This window comes from Wasmannia auropunctata, unplaced genomic scaffold, assembly GCF_000956235.1.
Source record: "Wasmannia auropunctata unplaced genomic scaffold, wasmannia.A_1.0 LD336116.1, whole genome shotgun sequence".
Lineage (NCBI taxonomy): Eukaryota > Metazoa > Arthropoda > Insecta > Hymenoptera > Formicidae > Wasmannia > Wasmannia auropunctata.
In genome coordinates this window covers 2,633,217-2,650,607 of record NW_012026774.1, presented here as the reverse complement: position 1 = coordinate 2,650,607, position 17,391 = coordinate 2,633,217, and the positions used below count along the sequence as shown (strand labels likewise).

Here is a 17,391-nt window from a genome sequence, read left to right as displayed (position 1 = left end):
TAAGAATTGTATCCTTCTAAACAACCGTGTAATATAATGTTTTCTTCATTTAATATTTCCTCACACATTCCACACATTTGAACAAATTCATTATCCTAAAAATTATTATTATTATTATTTATTGAATTACAATATTAATTATATGTAATTAACATCTGCATATATTAATAATGCTTTTTTTAATATTGCGCATATTCTCTTTAACAGATAATTTTAGTTGTATTATGATGATAGGGATATTGATTCTCATTCAACGGAACATGCATTATATATATGTATGTAAAGGGTACTAAAATTATAAACATATTCTGTTACACAAGGGTGATGGAAAGATTTCATTAAAAAACCAAAAATTAGAATAAAAATGATATAATATATAACGAAGTGTTGTGAAAACAATTTGCCATGTGCGTGTGTTTTACATACATGTTACTTATATTCATACAATATATATACATAAATATATATACAAATTAATTCAAAATATAATCTGTTCCATAAATACCGTACGGATGTAAAGCTTCAGTCATTTTGATTTTTAAGTATTGACATTTACATAATTAGCATTCAGAATATTTGGTAGACATTATCTGACCTGTATATAGCATTCAAAAAATATATGTATTATATTCCCGTTAAAACAGTCTTACGAATCACAAGAGAAAATAATACAATTCTCAATATAAATATATAAATTCAACATTTGGTATTGTAAAAAAATATTTGATATATTACATTATAATTCGTTGATTTTACTAAATAATGTATAATTCTGTGGCTAAAAATCACTATCACACAGCACAAGTTCGTTCGTGCTTCTAGTCACACGTGTTAAGTTATATCAGCCAAATTTGTATTCTAAAAAGTGCTACAAGATTTTTATTTCACTACGATAATGTCGACGATCCGCGGAACGCCGCAGTCCAATTAAAACAGCAGCAGTGGCAGCAAACATTAATGGTTATTGACATTAATTTTTTTTTGTCAATTTGATAAAAACAACTTGACGCACAAAGCGGGATATTAGTGAGGCGGTTGTATGAGTGATGTCTGTGCACGCAAAGTCATACCAGTCACATCTTCTGTATAGTGGAATGAGAAAAGAATAAGAGAATATTAGATATAACAATATAATTCGTAAATAATAGATTCTATGTAGCATTAAATAAACATAATGTGCTCGAAATTAATATAAGCTGATAATTATATTTAATACAAGTACCTTCCAAGTTATTGGCAAGATTCCAATTAACGAATTCAAAAACAAAATATTCAACAAAAACTGAAATAAATGGCAAAACTGAACGTCGCGAGAAATCATATATAAACTGTTAGTGCAAGCTTTGAAATACTTGTGAATAACTTGTGAATATCTATTTTTTTGGAGATGACACATGCTACTTTTCCTTGTAAGAAATAAGAAAGATAATTCAAGTACTTTTATTCGTAAATATACGTCTCGGTACATCACGTAATGATAATCTTCATCAAACAGACTTGATATCGAATCAACACAATCATATGTTTAATATCAATATATTTTGTCTACGCTACAAAATGTTCTTAAAGTATCTAATTTTTAGTAATAAACATATATATTTCGAAGACAACACTCTGAGTATTATACATTATATATACATACATATATAATGGATAAAAAGAATCAATTAGAAAAAATGCTGTCGAAAAATATTAAATATTATCAATATATTAATAAATAATAAGTTTGTTACTTTCATCGATAATATCAGCAAATAGAGATTTCATTAAGTATTATAACATTATATAAGCATTTAAAACGTAACATGTACAATATTAAGTATTATTTAGCGACTAGTTAAGAAAATATGGTTTCAACATATATAACAATGTTGTGATTTTATTTCTGAAATCATTTTTGAACCGTCAAAATCTTTTTCTCGACTGGTAGTATTGTCTATATCCGTGGGAGAAGGCATAGCAATATCGAAAGTAAATATATGTCTGTATATCTGCAAGCTTATCTAAAAGCGTATTTAAAAATAGATGTCAAAGCTCCATTGTTATACGGATTGGTACCGTGTATACGGGTTATAGTAGGGTTATTAATGAGATTGCAAAGCATTTCCACTCGACCTATCCTTAAGAAACTTAAAAATAAAGAGCTCTATAGAAATTTATGAAAATAATTCTTCTTCCATACCGAGATGCTTCAGAAACACCCCCATCGGCGTACGTTTCAAGCCAATGCCCTCGATTTTATTGGCAATCCTGTTTTTGATATTCCTTAATCTCAACGAGGCGTGTATAAAGGTCACTGAAAGTATTGATTACACAATGAATGTTAGAATGAAATCTGGCACTTCCACATTTTGTTCAAGAAATAAGATCAACAAAATTAATAATGATATGAAGTACTGTCAAACGCCACGGCTTACCGCAGATAGGTAACAGAATGCCCAGAAAGAAAACTAGGAGAGATCCCAGAGTGTACGTTATGAAACATCCAGCGATTATTATAAACAGTACTCCAACCACGGGATATTGCCTTTTGAAGTTGTGTATCGTGCTCCCTTCCATGGATACGTAGGCGAACGTAGCCAAGATCGCCAGCATCGCCAGCATGCCCACCAGCATTTTGACAGGATGGATCAATCTATGAATAGGTACAGAGAATTCGTATAAATAAATTAACGGATACAAAACAGTACTGTACAAGGTATCATAAAAAGCGAGAACTTTAAAAAAACATTCATAATACATTAATTCAACAAACTCTAGTTAAACTATTGTATATCTGATAGAATTCCAAGATTCTAAAAAATTATATATAGTCTAGAAACGTGGCAAAGTCGAAAGTCTCGGAATCTTTTTCAAAAAAAGACTTGCAGATAAGAAAGTTCAAGAATCACTGCGTTGACACGACATACTCAATGTTCAGATTCAAAGACCGCTCACCCAACGATGAGGAAGATGACGACGGACGTAAACAAGTAGTTAGTCTGGTAGTACAGGAGATTGTTGACCACCCGGTTGCCCCACTTCTCCAGGTCCTTGAGATTCGGTAGTTGGAAGCGCGCCGACTCCAGCAGGAAGTCGTCCAGGCTGCGTAGCGGCGGCAGCTCCAGATCGTTGCTCACCAGCTTCGTCTTGTCCATGATCGTGGGCGGTCTCGAACTGTCCTCAATGTCGCTCGAACGGGATCGGCCGATCTCACCCCCTCGATCGTCGTTCCGCCGTCGACCGGTATTTTTGGACGATGACGACTCCGGTGACGAATGTCATGCGACGACGTGCCGACGATGCGGAGACTGTCGTCGGTCGGGAACGAATTAATTGGAGCGCTCGCCCACTGCTGCCTTTGTTGTCGCGGTCAGCGCACTGTCAGTGTCGTCAGCTCCGAGGAGAGGAGTCGCCGTTCGCTCGATCGTGTACAAACGCATATAAGACGTCAAACGGATCGCCGCCGATCGTCGTCAAAGTGCGCACACGACTGCAGTCTCTGCGAGGCGCACCCGTCAAGTGGATGTCGCCGATATCAGATGTTCGATATCGAAACACCGTTTAGTCAAGGCAGGAAAGTGTTTTATCGAGTGGGAGGACGACCTGCTTCCCCGCGACATTTAAAATAGAGTCTCTGAGAGACTTTCAATTGCATTTAATTTTTTTTTACATCGGAAGTTGAATAAATTGAATGAATAATTCAAATATATGAATAGGATGTATAAAATACAGATACACACGTGTAAAATAAATATTAAAAATGAACGAATAATGAGATATGCAAAATATTATAAATATGAAGATGGATGTACATCTATATATAAGGGAACACATGAATAAAATCTCCTTTTTAATAATTACATGCAATAAATAATTGTTTAATTAACGCGTATTATTATCCACAACAATTTATTACATTACAAATTTTTTGTTATTACAATTTTATTATACGATTGAAAGAAATCTCCGTTCGCATTTTGCCTAAATATTTGGCCATTACCTTTTGCAACATAATTAATCGATCCGTTTTTATGATTATAAATGTCATATTACATCGAAATAGCGGCGTGTGATAAATGATTTTGTAAAATGTCGGTATAATAATTATAACGGGACAGAAAATTAATCGAGATGCTTTCGATATTGAGATTGAGATATTGAGTGTGCAAATATAATGTTATTAACAGTTGAGCAACATCCAGCGCCGATAGGCATTTATCGGTCGATCCATCGCATAAATAAAGATTTTCCACTTTGCTAAGCAGGACCTGCATCTGATTTTTGCTAGGTTTTTATGGTTTTTCCTGAAAACATGTGAATGCAGGTTTCGATTTCGATATCAATCGTCATTTTTTGCTGTATATTTCTCGACGATTCAGTAAATTTAACTTACATGACGATGGTGCACGTGAGGCTCTTACAGTTTAAACATTTGTACAATCGTTTTCTCGGATACTGCTGGTGTCTTTCAGCCCTTTCCATCTTTGATATAAATTCTAAAACATACTGCAGTGCCTGTGTGTCACTCAATCTCGAAGTTAAAATTTATAAAGACGACATCGGATTAAATCGGAGATTAATTAAATAAACGTGGCATGTAATAATATAATAAGTAAGTACAGCGTACCTAATTGTTCAACACACAATTGTTTCAAGAATTAATCATCGTCTTTGTTTTAATTATAACAGCTGAACATCGAGAGATGCTTAATAATAATAAACGAAAAGAAGTTGCAAACAGAAATAGCGGTGCAACTTATTCTTATCAAAATCGCGAAACTTTATTTCTCGAAGACAGAAAGACAGTCGAATAACCGTTACCAATTTTTCATTACTTCAACAAATACTTAAACGATTGTCAGTACAAAGAATATTTTTGTAATAATTTTATAATGAATATCGTCCACAGTAACGTGCATTTCATGTTAAAAATAATTCAATATTTTTAAATTAAAAAGATATACATACCGATTGAATTATTCCGTGCTCCTCCTGCCAAGGATTATTCGTAACTGACTTTACACCAATATTCAGATCTGTTTTAATCCCGCACGAAGGATGATACTAATGTCACTTAAACTTAACGTCCGACGAATCGTTGTGATAAAATAAGTACAGAACCTCAGCGTAGGGGACGTTCAGGGTGCAAAAGTAAAATGTAAATAAATCATATTATATATTTCGCGAGGAATATTTTCGTGTATCTTGTTTACAAAATCAAACACGACACTTTTTTTGTTACAAAAGTCGAGCTAAAAACTTGACATACAGGCTGTTTAAAACAGACATACTAGACACTCATAGCAGTCGATCTTGATCGGTTCTTTTAATACAATAGCATATATATATAATCTCTGCGATTATACAAATTTATGAAAATTTAAATATTAATAACGCGCGACAATTTCTGCACCCTGTTGAGTAGAAGATCCCCCTGCTTCACCATCGCCTGATATTGCCAATTCTTGCTGTCCGGCCGATTCGTCTCGACTACGCCGCCGACTCGATCGACTTTGCAGTGTAATCGGCCCGCCGCTATGAAGCGTGACAGTTCCCTGGGAAAGTAACAAGTTCATTAGCAGATTTCTCTACGGGCAGCGCAGTTTCGTATGTTTCATTAAATAAATCACGCGTTAAGATTGCTAATTCGATAAAAGTTAGGAATAATCACTTACTGATCAATGTATTCCACTGTGACGCCAAATGCTTCAGCCATATACTGGAGGGTTAAAGACCGGTAGGACTCCAGCAATTGTGTATACGCGAGAATTCGCATCTCCCGGACGTAATATCGATAGTGAGGAAATATCAGGTAATCCCGGCGCAGCAGGCCTTCGACATGCGCTGAAAACGGCATTGCAATTAATTACAGAAACTCTCAAACATAAAGTAGAGAGATCTAATTCAAGCTATGCCCGTTGTACTTACCAAGATTCTTGAAGAAGTCCGCATAATGACAATTGTACAAGGAAAATAGATAATCCTTGACGTCTGGATTACTGTGAAGTACCTCCAGTATCTCGGATCCCTTGATGATCTTGTCCCTCAGTTCGTTCCGCGGGAGGCTTATCATGCTCAGGTATACCGTGTACCTCACAAACGTGTTATAATCCATGAGCTCGTAACTCGTAAATGTGCTAATTGTGTCCAGAAAGAAGTTCGCGGCCTCCTTGAAGTTGCGTACCGCTATGCAGTATATTCCTTGATAGACTTTCAAACGATTTCGTCTGTCCCAATCGCCGCCTTCTTCTATCAAGCTGCAAAGCACAAGCGAAATGTATTAATCATTACAAAGGACATGACAATCGATATGGGAATATCATCTCTTTGTTTCTCTACCCACCTCTTAGCTTTCTCGATATTTCTGGTGATGTGATCGTGATCCAGGTAGAACAAGCCGATCCTAATGTTATGAAATACAATATCTAATCTGTGCCCTAACGATACTGTCTTGTCGTAAGTTTTCCTAAACGCCGAGATTGCACCTTCCTTGTCGCCTACCCGACAGAGGTATTCGGACTTCTTTAGGTTAGCCTCCCGAACCTCCATCTCGCTCAGATTCTTCTCAGCATCCTCGATAGCGTCGTCGAGTTTCTTCAACTGTTCCGCATTGTGTGCCTTCATCGTTGCAAGAAACGCCTCGTCCACTGACCAATTCAGGTCCTTGCAGACCTCTTCATAGAACGGGGCCATATCTATATAAAAAAATATATTTTTATTTTTCATTTCGAAACAAAAATTGCACCAAGAACTGATAATCAATTGTTAAAGAATTAATAAATTGATCATAACAGTGAATAGCGGAGGTTATGTTTTGAGCAATGACAGATGACGTATAAAGTGATCGAAGTAAAAAGAAAGGAAATGACAAGATCGTTTGTCTTGAACGAATTAAGTTACGTTATCGAAAATCGCGTCGTATCTTTTCGAAATAACGCGATGAAACAACGAGAGAAAAAGATGCAGTCTCACTGTCGGCTTTGATGGCATCCAGGAGTTTGGTCTTCAGATGGGCGTCATCCGCGTGCTCGCGGAGACCCAGCAGGAACTTCGTCTGCGCCAACTCGAGATTTGGGTTCTTCTCCAGACCCTCCTCCTCCAGATTCTCCAGCGGCATTGTGAATTATTCGACAGAAACCGACGCCCGTGACGAGTCTCTCCTTTTTAGGTTAAGAAGCTCCGTGACGCGGACCGCGACTATCGCGAGAGATACTCCACGTTCCAATTTGGAGGCTATGTAATTCGGAGTGTTTTCCGAGAGATGGCGCCACCGTGTCAATTTCACGGCCGAGCGGCACACTTTCAGTTCGCGACGTCCCGAGAGATGGCGTCATTATATATCTTCAGCCATTGGAGCCATTCGCCCGTGTGGTCTTCAATTCTCGCTAGTCATTCTCTCTCTCGACAGTAAAATATCTGTACAATTAGGTATTTCGAGTTGATAGAGGAGATTTTGTATGCAACGCACATGGTATACTCTTTTCCACTTTTTAATATGCTTTCAGAAGTCCGCAGAGTAATTCTATAGATTGATACTATATAGTCAGATAATGTAGAGAATTTAATTAGATTAAATTGAAGTAATTAAAACTACTTGAAAGGCTTAATTGAGGTGTCTGCAGCTCAGAAACATGTAGACTCTCGAATTAAACATTTCTATCTACTTTCGCAAGAGTCCGGACTTCGAATCTTATGTAACACACTAGATCTTTCATTACAGGCACACAGCTAACACAAGGCGGAGGGAGTGGTTAAATGACAACGTAAGTACTCCGTTTTAATTTAACGAATCAATTTATTTATTTATTTTTCTGACACATACTGCCATTGACTGAGGCAAGATGAGCCTAGAGAAAGAGAAATATATATATCTGTCTCCATAGGATTCGCTTAGTATTTAAAAACACGAAGAATATCTCTCGCGGCGAGAGACGCATTTTCGTTTGTTTCGTTTGTTGTGTATAGCTCAGGTTTCACGTCTCTCGTTCGTTCATTTCTTTTTTTTTAATCCGAAATTCTTTTCTCCCGAGACGATTACTTGCTTTCGTCCGTGTTTTCCGCTTATCTCTCTTCACAATGATAACAGCTAGTGGAATCGGATTGACTTCTCTAACTTCCACGATCTCCGTACGTCGTAAGAAGTGAACAGCTGATTCGAGGCTCGAGCGTGGCCGACCTGACGAGCTTGATTGCTGATCTCTAGTTTTTGTTGCGAATTTGATTTCGCGATAATTCGCGAAATCGAAACATGAAAACGGAGGAGAGGTTTTCGATCGATCTCCCAAAATCGAGTACACGGCTACTGTGGAATAAAGACCTTTACGTCTCGCGCGGTCAAGGGTAACGATCGTGCCGGCCTCGCAAAACAATAATCATCACCGTATCCTAATTCCTCTTTCTAGTTTTTTTTGTCCTTAAAACGCAATTCACATCACGTCAAATTATTAGACATGTGTGAATATGTCTAATAATTTGAGAATTCACAGGTGATCCTTCAATAATAAACGCGCACATCAACTGTACGTGCCCTTTAAATGACGTTGACTATTATTGCTAGAATTCTAGGTAATTAGCTCATTAAAACGTTAGCTTAAACCTCGTTAGAAGATGACGGGCGATCGGATATCGGATTTTTGCCACGATTTCGCTTGATTACGATCCGGATGAAAAAAATTCTTTTCGCGAGCTAATGACTTTTGGAAACGTCCTCTTCTTCCCTTATCTACTTTCGATCGATATATATATACATGCATGCATGTGACTAAAAAAAAAAATTTCATTTTTATAAAAAAAAAAAAAGATCAGCCTACACGCAGATATTTGTAGCGTTGATCAAGTATTTAGACCTCCGAATATCCCGCAGCGTCATTAAAATCATCATTACGCTCCTTCGTATAACACAGATTTTGCTATAAAAAGGCCGTATGCGACTTTGCACCAAGGGATAGAGAGACCGTAAACGCGATGTTCCCCGACGACTTGAGCGTCGAGTGCCGCTACATTTTTTTTTTTTTTTCGTAGTCGTCCGAGAAAGAAGAACATTTTACGACGGGTAAAGAATACACCATTCCCTTTCGGTGTTATATCAGTAATGTATTTTGTAACAATTCATTTTTCACATAAAATATCGTAGTAGTACGAGCAGAGACATACAGATTTACATATTGCGGGATACTCGGGTATCCACTGAGCACCCAATGTAACGTCCGTCTGGAGATCTGCGTGGGCTTCGTTAGGATCGGGCGGCAAGGGAGCAAGGAGAGGATTCTTCTTCTTCTTTTTTTTATTATTATTATTTCCTTTCTTTCGAAGCTGCTGCGTCGTCCGGTCTCGACGAGCTTTATCCGCGTCACCCTTCCTTATCCCGCGATATTTCGTAGGAGCGATGAATAATTCGAGAAGTACATGTCGTTAATTCAGATACAGAACACATCTCGATTGCCCGAGCGATCGCGACCCGATCGGCGACAGGAGGACACGGCCACAGAGCGGTTATCCGCGATACGGGATCAGGCCGATCGTTCGAACGCACACGTAGATACACCATTACGTTTAATTAGTAAGGTAGAATAATAGAGGTTCGAAGCGATTAAAAAATATGTCGGAGGCCGGCAAAAGTCTCCCCCGGCCCAAGCTCTCTTACTCGCTTTTTTACTTAACTCCTGTCGGATTTTTGCCACTTTTTTTCCATTTTTTCTTTTTTGCTTTGTTTTATTCGACACGTTCAACAGCGAATCCACACTTTTATATATCTGTATAATATATATTTATACTTAATAGTAAAGTCCTTAATATAGCGATCAATTTACAATCAGTTAGTTAATTTGATTAATCGAAGAGTCAATTAATTAATTAGTAAGTGCGATGGTTGGATGCGCCGGTCGGCGTCCGACCGGCCAAGAGTTACGTGTATTATAATCCTCATCATCTTTTCGATTGCGATGAACGTTGCTGCGCGACTAAACACACCGATGACATCTATTATTCTTGGCCGCCGTCCGGAAATCGGATTGGATTTCTGAAAAACATCTACTACAATAAACTTCGATCGTATGTACTCGTGACTCGCGATCGTGTCTGTATGTGTGCCTGTGTGTGCATGTGTGTGCGTGTGTGTGTGTGTGTGCGTGCGTGTGTGCGTGTGTGTGTGCTTGTTTGTATATCTGTATGTGTGTATGTGTATGTGTGTGTGTTTGAGGCCGATGATGGAACGAAAGAAACATCTATAATATAGACATCAGTTATTATATCAACGATTCTCATCTATACCCTGTGCATCATCTTAAATGTCTCGACACATCCTAGGTGATTTCACCCGAGATAAATGTTGCTCGCCTTATCCTTACATATAGTCAATATATAATATTTATAGTTTATATTTATATATAATATCTATATATATATATTTATATATTTATATATTTATATCTGTATATATATTTATAATCATGCCAGATGCGTCACTTTACAGCGTCGGTCAGCGACAAAGGAGGATGCCGATTAATGCCAGCTATAAATATCTATTACGACTGCGTGTAAGTTTGCGTATTGTACGTATGCATGTGTGTATGTATGTATGTATGTGTGTGTGTGTGTGTCTGTGTGTGTGTGTGTATGGGGTGCGTGAGTGCGTGTGTATGCGTGTAACGTCTGTTCGTTTTCATATAATCGTGTATTAATATATAGTGACTTTCGGCAAAATGCGAAAACGCATAACAGAATATAATCAACGAGACAACGTAACGCGATTATTATGTTAATAACGACAGTAACGTATGTAACTCCACAGCGATATCGAGACTGTTAACGATAAATAATATAGTCAGAGTTGCAACGAGAAAACTGGCGAAATGGCTGGTACGTGTTGCGGGCGCGAGGTACAGATACGAAAAGTGGATGGCGCGACGATGACGAACAAAGTACACACACGAAACAGTCTCTCTCCCTACTTCTCTGCCTTCTCACGCGTTTCTAATAGGTGTATAATTCTTATACATCTCCTTATACGTTAAAAAGTAAGCTCGGCATCCGGTCGCGCGGGCGCGATCTCTTACCCCGAGGTTCAAGTCGTAAATTCGGTCGATCGGTGTCAGGCGAATTCCGTCCCGCGCGCGCGAGTTGCAAGGCCGGTTCTATTAACATCGATTAACATCAACCTTAGTTTAATCGATTTTCTGTCTCCTTCTAGTCCCAGTTCCCAGAGAGAAAGGAGAATAAATAAGTTATTTCCCGGTTCTCCCTGGGCGACGCGAGTCGAACGGTCGCGCGAATAAATATATCCCGAAATTTGGAATTTTTAATAGCAGGAAATATCCCAAAGTCTCGAAATATTAATTCGGAAACGACGAACAGCACTTGAGTTGGCATTTAACCGCTTAAGTTACCGTTACATCTACAATTTAAACGGTATCTCTCATGTAAAATTGACTCTATATCCGATTTCGGGAGGAAACGAATACAAAGGAAAAACTTTTAATCGATACTTTCATAGTAACATCGTTACTTTCCTTCTGAACGTCGCGACGTTCGACGTTCAGAAACAGTTTTGCCAGAGAAGGTAGACGAGTATAGAAGCATGGATCTATATAATATCGGAATATATCACGAGCTGGGGTACCGAGATTCTTAGTAGGTATCCCAGTTAATTTTATTAATATTATTATTAATAAAATTAATAAAATTAAAATTAAAAAATAAAAAAAATTTTATTAATTTTATTATTATTTCATTCTTTTATTAATTTTCGTGTATCACACTAATATAACGTGCATCCGTGCTTCTTATACACTCGTCTATCTTCTTTGGTTTTGTCCGGGCAAGGATTAAACTATGGTTAAATTTGACCAACGTTATTGACGAAAGTGGCCGCGCCACGTTTCGATCGAAGATGCATCGACGCAATCGGGCTTGATCTTCCCCTTGCTATGTGCAGTAACCTTAACGATACAATGACGATAACAATTAATATTTACTTTGTTAGCAAAAACGAAAGCTCACGCGCTCGGCGAGAGCGAGAGCGACGCCTAAATTCGGTGACATTTCTCCTACACGCTCCCGTCTCTCGTTAGAGCGCTCGACGAGGAAATGCGATTTCCGCTGGGGATAACGAAAGCGAAAATTGGAAAATGTTTTGTCAAAAATTATTTTATCCACAGCACTCTGATGCGTGCGGGCAAGAAAGGTAACAAACGAAAGAAATGATGACTTATCTTTTATTCGGGTTTAATAAGAAACATCCGTTCGCGCAAAAATGCGGATTCGCGCGTTCAAAATCAATGATGCTCCGAGCGCAAAGATATCTAATCGATCGAACGCGTTCTTGATTTCTCTTACTTATCTTAATATTGTCCAAGAAGTCGACTATTTACGTGACACGACGCACGTAACGTTATTTCTTAAAAGTCATATTTACGTGACTTTTTAACTACTCCGCTTTCGACATCACGAATGATCGAAGATTTCACTGGCTCTTGACAAAAGAAATTCGCCAAGAGAAATTCGACGGTGCACCGAGCCGAGCTTAATTGAATTGAAAATTTCAAGTTCACGAGGAATTTCACTTGATAGATTTCGCTCGGTTGTGCCATAATGAAATATTCGTTGCTGGTACAGCAAATTAGTCTAAGCGTTAAATATGATAAAAGGAACGTGAAAAAGCATCGAATCGAATCGAAGTTACGAGAAACCCGATTGTGAAATTATATTTTTACGTATCCTCTCACGTTTCCACGAGTCCGTGCTTGTCGTCGTGTCGCGTAAAACGAGGCAAACAGTCGACTTCTTGGACAATATTGAGATAACAATTCCGATGACATGAAAATGCGTTTCGCGATCTCTAAAGTAACGTTCGACGCGTTAATTAATCAAGTACATAACGCAGTAATAACAACAATACAACAGGCTAACAATAATATAAGACGATAATGCAATGCATAAACACGATAAGTAAATGGTGTTGTTATTCCAATCGTAGCGCATTTTTCACCGAAACAAAACCGAATGTAAATTTCGATTAATTCTGTTCCCGACAGATATGGAGATAAATCTACTTTGGGTTTAGCTTATTGCACTCTCATTTTTCACAAATGATATTACGTAATATCTATATGTCATATTATCTTTCGCATATTGTATAGAAAATGAGTTTTATCGAAAAATCATTAAATGATAAAAAATTTGTCAGCTAATAATAAGATGAATGAACGTCCATTCGACGTCCATTCGATTGTCATCATAATTATTCTTATGTTGGTCATTCAATTAATTATAGATCAATTTTTCTTAGCATAACGGTATTCTAACATCGAGTACACAGAATGTGTATATAATACTTTGTTTTTCCGATTTTGCGTCAATGCTATTATATTAGAGAATTGTTTGAAAGACAATAGAAACCTTATAGAAAGATATCGCAACTGCTGAATTGCGAAGTCAAAGATAACAAAAAGTTATCAAGTAATATTTTGTATATTTTAAAGCTTTAGTATTTTTTTTTTTAATATATTTAAATTCAATTTTAAAAGTGTATGCAATAAAATTATTTTTTTCAATAAAAAAAAATAGATTATTATTCGATATCAAACATTTATCGACTCAGTGACGATTTGAATCTTTTCTGACTAAAATGCTTATTGCACACAGTCAATTATAAAAATTTATCAATAATTATATCAATATAAAGAGCCCCATCGATACAATTATTGATATAGTCAAATAATCAATATCAATAATTATATCAATATAAAAAGCCATTTGATATAATTACTGATATAGTCAAATAATCAACAAAATAAGCTATCTCCATTTCTGGTCGGGAAGGTAAACTCATCGAAAATTACATTCGTTTCGATAACCGGTAATTTTTCGTGTTCTACTTCATAGATGCGTCGTTTCTTACTGACTTTCGAGAATAGCAATTTACACAATTTGCAATTTGCAAGTTGGGATATATGCGTGCTTTTATATATCCCACTTGCAAACGTGAATGCTCTTCGAAACACGAAAACGTGGAAATATGATTTCGGTGATTGTAGCTCGTATAACTATTAGCGCAATATATCAGTGCGACGATCGATATCTCCTGATCGATGTATAAAGGAGAAGAGTAGCGGCAATTACATTGTGCTCGGCCGACCTCGGCTACGTCGGCCGAATTCGTAATCGCGATCTATTCGGCATTAAGGTCATTTAATCGTTATGGTTATCGGAATGCGTGCCCGTGTAAGTGTGTTTTAGCGATCGGATCGGTACAGAATGCGATCGGCGAACCTGATCTACCCGAGGCTTACGTTTCTCGTTCGTTGCGTGCGCGTATAGTCGCGTTTCATGAGCGGCTTTCCTGTTCCCGAGCCGCGCGCCCGTAATTACTCACGGCGTAATCACATATCGAGAGCGTGATAAAAGAAAAATAGAGAGTGGCGCGGCGACGAGTAGTACGAAGAAGTGCGGGATGCAAAGTGAAAGGAGGAGAGAGAGGGCGGAGGGCTGTTGAAACGAAAGACCGACGAGTCGCGTAGGGTGCCCCAAAATTGACGCAATAAAGACGCAATGTAGCGTGCACGGCCTCGAGGGCGTCTTCATTTTCGCACAATTTTACAACCTCGATTTCAATTCAATGTTTCAGGAACTAAGCTTCAGATTCTTAAAGTAGTGTCCATCACAAATCAAATGCATCACACACCGTACATATCTAATGATAATTCGGCTAATTAGTTCATTATTGCTATCAGAGTTTCTCGATGTTTCTCGGTGAGGGAAAGAAAAATGTACATATCCATATTCCGTCAATTTTGGGACTTCCTTTGTACGTAAAACCGACTTGAGCATAGGAGGGAGAAAAAGAGGAAATAGAGTGTACCGTGCAGCGGCAAATGGGTCGATGATTGCAGGCAAAAGATTGCGCGCAGATTGCAAGTAGCATCTCGCGGTGGGGGTGATGGTTCGCGGAGGGCGATTTAAAGAGGGAAAGTGATGATTCGGGAAGAGGGGAGGAGGGGGACGACGCGCGACGGTGCGACCCCGACACGTTTGAGAGCCGTGTCTTAAAAGACGTGTGTAAAAATACGTAGAAAAGATAAACGCGGCGGATACGTGCGTCGCTCGCGCGCGCGCACAGGAGGCGATCGGCAGGAGGCGGTGGAGAGGATTGGGGATGCAGGGAAGAGAGAGAGAGAAAGAGAGAGAGAGAGAGAGAGAGAGAGAGGATTATTGGGGGCTGGTGGTGGGTCGGCGAACGGTATCTCACATCGATTATCATACACCGTCGTAGGAGAGGTCGACCGGCGGTCTGTGATGCGACGGTGCGAGGTAGGACGGCGGCGTGGTGGCGGTGCCGGACGCCGCGCCAGCCGTGCCGACGTAGCCGGGGTAATTGGCGCTGGGCGCGTGTATGCCCGCCGGTGGCGCCGGGTAAGCGTCGAACGAGCTTGAGTACGAACCGTTGTACGGGTACGGGTTGGCCGCCATCGGGTGGCCGAGGGCGGCGGATGGGTGCATGCTACTCATGCCGCTCATCCCGCCGATTCCCGCGTATGTACGCTGCATCAGGCTAGATTCGAGGCCGCCGAAGAGATAGCCGTTGGTCGAGCCCATCGGCACCGGGTAGTGGCCGGGTATGATGTTAGGGTACGAGTTACCAGGGTGGCCGTGATTCATGCTGGGGGTGTAGTTACTCGATGCGAGATTCTCCACCGTGTAGGACTTGCTGTGCTGCTGCTGCTGCTGTTGCTGCTGCTGTTGCTGCTGCTGTTGATGCTGCTGCTGCTGCTGCTGCTGCTGCTGAGAGTCCTGATGATGGCGGCTGTTCATGCCGTATAAACCTCCGTAGCCCGCGTCAGTGGGAGAGTGGTGCAGCGAGGAGGGATAGATACCGCTACCCGGTGGCAACGGTGGACTGTAATTGGTCATTCCAACTGGTCCGGTCGGCATACCACCGAAGCCGGACATGTACGACTGATGGTGGGCGTCCATCTTTTCCGCCAGGGTATCGTCGCCCGGCATACCCGGATGCGAATGCTGCAGACGTTGGCTACCGCCGTCGGCTATGCTCGGGATCTGGTCCACGAGGGATTCTAGGTCGCTCAGACTTTTAGACGCCACGTCCTGGCTGGCGTTCCTCTTGATACCGTACTGCTCGTGCGGATGGTGCGGCGACATGTGGGTGGGCGTGTGCGGATGCGGCGGCGTCGGATGCGAGTGATGGGAGTGCTCCTCGGTCTGGCTGAGGGGCGTCGGTGTCGTTTGATGCGGATGCGGATTGTGCGCGTCCGGCGGTTGCTCGTGATAGCCCATGTAGTTGGCGTAGCTGTTATGGGACGGCGTGCCGGGGCTGCCATGGTGGCCCGTCGGATCGGGACCCCCGGCCGGATTGTACTGACGATGGTCATTGCCCATATTCTGCTGCGACATGCTGGTGGGCGGCTCAAAGTCCGGATGCTCGACGCTAGGCGACGTCAAAGGCGACGGCTCGAGATTGTTCTCCGACGAGATTGCGGTATTGATTTCCGACGACAGGTCCGAGTGCGTAAAGGACAGCGACATGGACTTGGGGCTCTGGCTGTAGTGCGGCTGCTGCAGGTGCACCGGGCTCTGCTTTGAGCTCATGTACGGGCTATTGTCGTTCATGCCTTGGCCGAAGAACCCGTCGTTCATCGGCTGCGAGTACGGCGCCATATGCGGAAACTTTGGCGGTGACATCAGCGGCGGTGAAAAGCAGTTCGACACGTTGCCGTAACCGTCGTTCAAGTGGCCCATCACCTGATGCTGCTGCTGCTGTTGCTGCTCCCTCTCGCGTGTCTCCCGCTCCAGCTGCTTCTGCTGCTGATGGATCTTCTTCGGGCGACCGCGGCGCTTCTTGATAACCTCGCCGTTCGCGTCCAGCTTCTCGGGATCCGGCGGCGGCTGATCCTCCGGATTTTTTATCTTTTTCGGCCTGCCGCGTTTCTTCTTGCCGGGTATCACGCCCGTCTCCTGCTTAATCCCCATGCCGTTGATCTCCGTGATTCGGCTCTCACCGTCGGGCAAATCGTCGGTGAACACTGGCTTCTTATCCTCAATCGGCTCGTGATCCTTCTTCTTGAGCTTCGAATCCGCGAACACGATGTCGGACTCGTCCAAGTGCGTGATCGTACCGTTTAGGTAGTCGCGGAATTTCTTCAGGGCAGCGTAATATGGCACCTTGTCAGCAGCACGTGGTAGTTGCGCACACCTCGCACTGCTTGAGGGCATAACCCACATATACTGCAACACAACATCGACAAGTGAGAATTTTGTTCTTGTGCCTGGATTATTAATATTAAATATTAAAATAACTTCGTTGAGTTCAAATGAAACATATCCAAAATATCGCGAAAGTGATATTTTGGTTTATATGTGACGACGTTAAACTTACATTCTCACAGAACTCACTGA

General features: G+C 40.6%; 3 protein-coding genes across 3 annotated transcripts in view; all 3 read right to left on the bottom strand.

The window, feature by feature from the left end:
• Nucleotides 1-353: 353 nt before the first annotated feature.
• On the bottom strand, nucleotides 354-3,485 carry LOC105462801 (PRA1 family protein 3). Its single transcript, XM_011709654.1, has 4 exons — nucleotides 2,938-3,485; nucleotides 2,418-2,635; nucleotides 2,183-2,296; nucleotides 354-1,082 (listed from the first exon to the last, which is right to left on the bottom strand). Exons 1-4 carry the CDS (start codon nucleotides 3,135-3,137, stop codon nucleotides 1,024-1,026), a joined length of 591 nt encoding a protein of 196 aa, XP_011707956.1. The 5' UTR covers nucleotides 3,138-3,485; the 3' UTR covers nucleotides 354-1,023.
• Nucleotides 3,486-5,141: 1,656 nt separating this feature from the next.
• On the bottom strand, nucleotides 5,142-7,209 carry LOC105462785 (26S proteasome non-ATPase regulatory subunit 6). Its single transcript, XM_011709640.1, has 5 exons — nucleotides 6,955-7,209; nucleotides 6,326-6,677; nucleotides 5,911-6,239; nucleotides 5,658-5,826; nucleotides 5,142-5,537 (listed from the first exon to the last, which is right to left on the bottom strand). Exons 1-5 carry the CDS (start codon nucleotides 7,097-7,099, stop codon nucleotides 5,363-5,365), a joined length of 1,170 nt encoding a protein of 389 aa, XP_011707942.1. The 5' UTR covers nucleotides 7,100-7,209; the 3' UTR covers nucleotides 5,142-5,362.
• Nucleotides 7,210-9,054: 1,845 nt separating this feature from the next.
• Nucleotides 9,055-17,391, bottom strand: part of LOC105462756 (atrophin-1) — a 117,051-nt gene continuing 108,714 nt past the window's right edge. Inside the window, exon 9 of the mRNA XM_011709604.1 lies at nucleotides 9,055-17,220. Within this exon, the coding sequence (XP_011707906.1) occupies nucleotides 15,235-17,220 (1,986 nt within the window). The 3' untranslated portion in view covers nucleotides 9,055-15,234. The remainder of the gene's footprint in view (nucleotides 17,221-17,391) is intronic.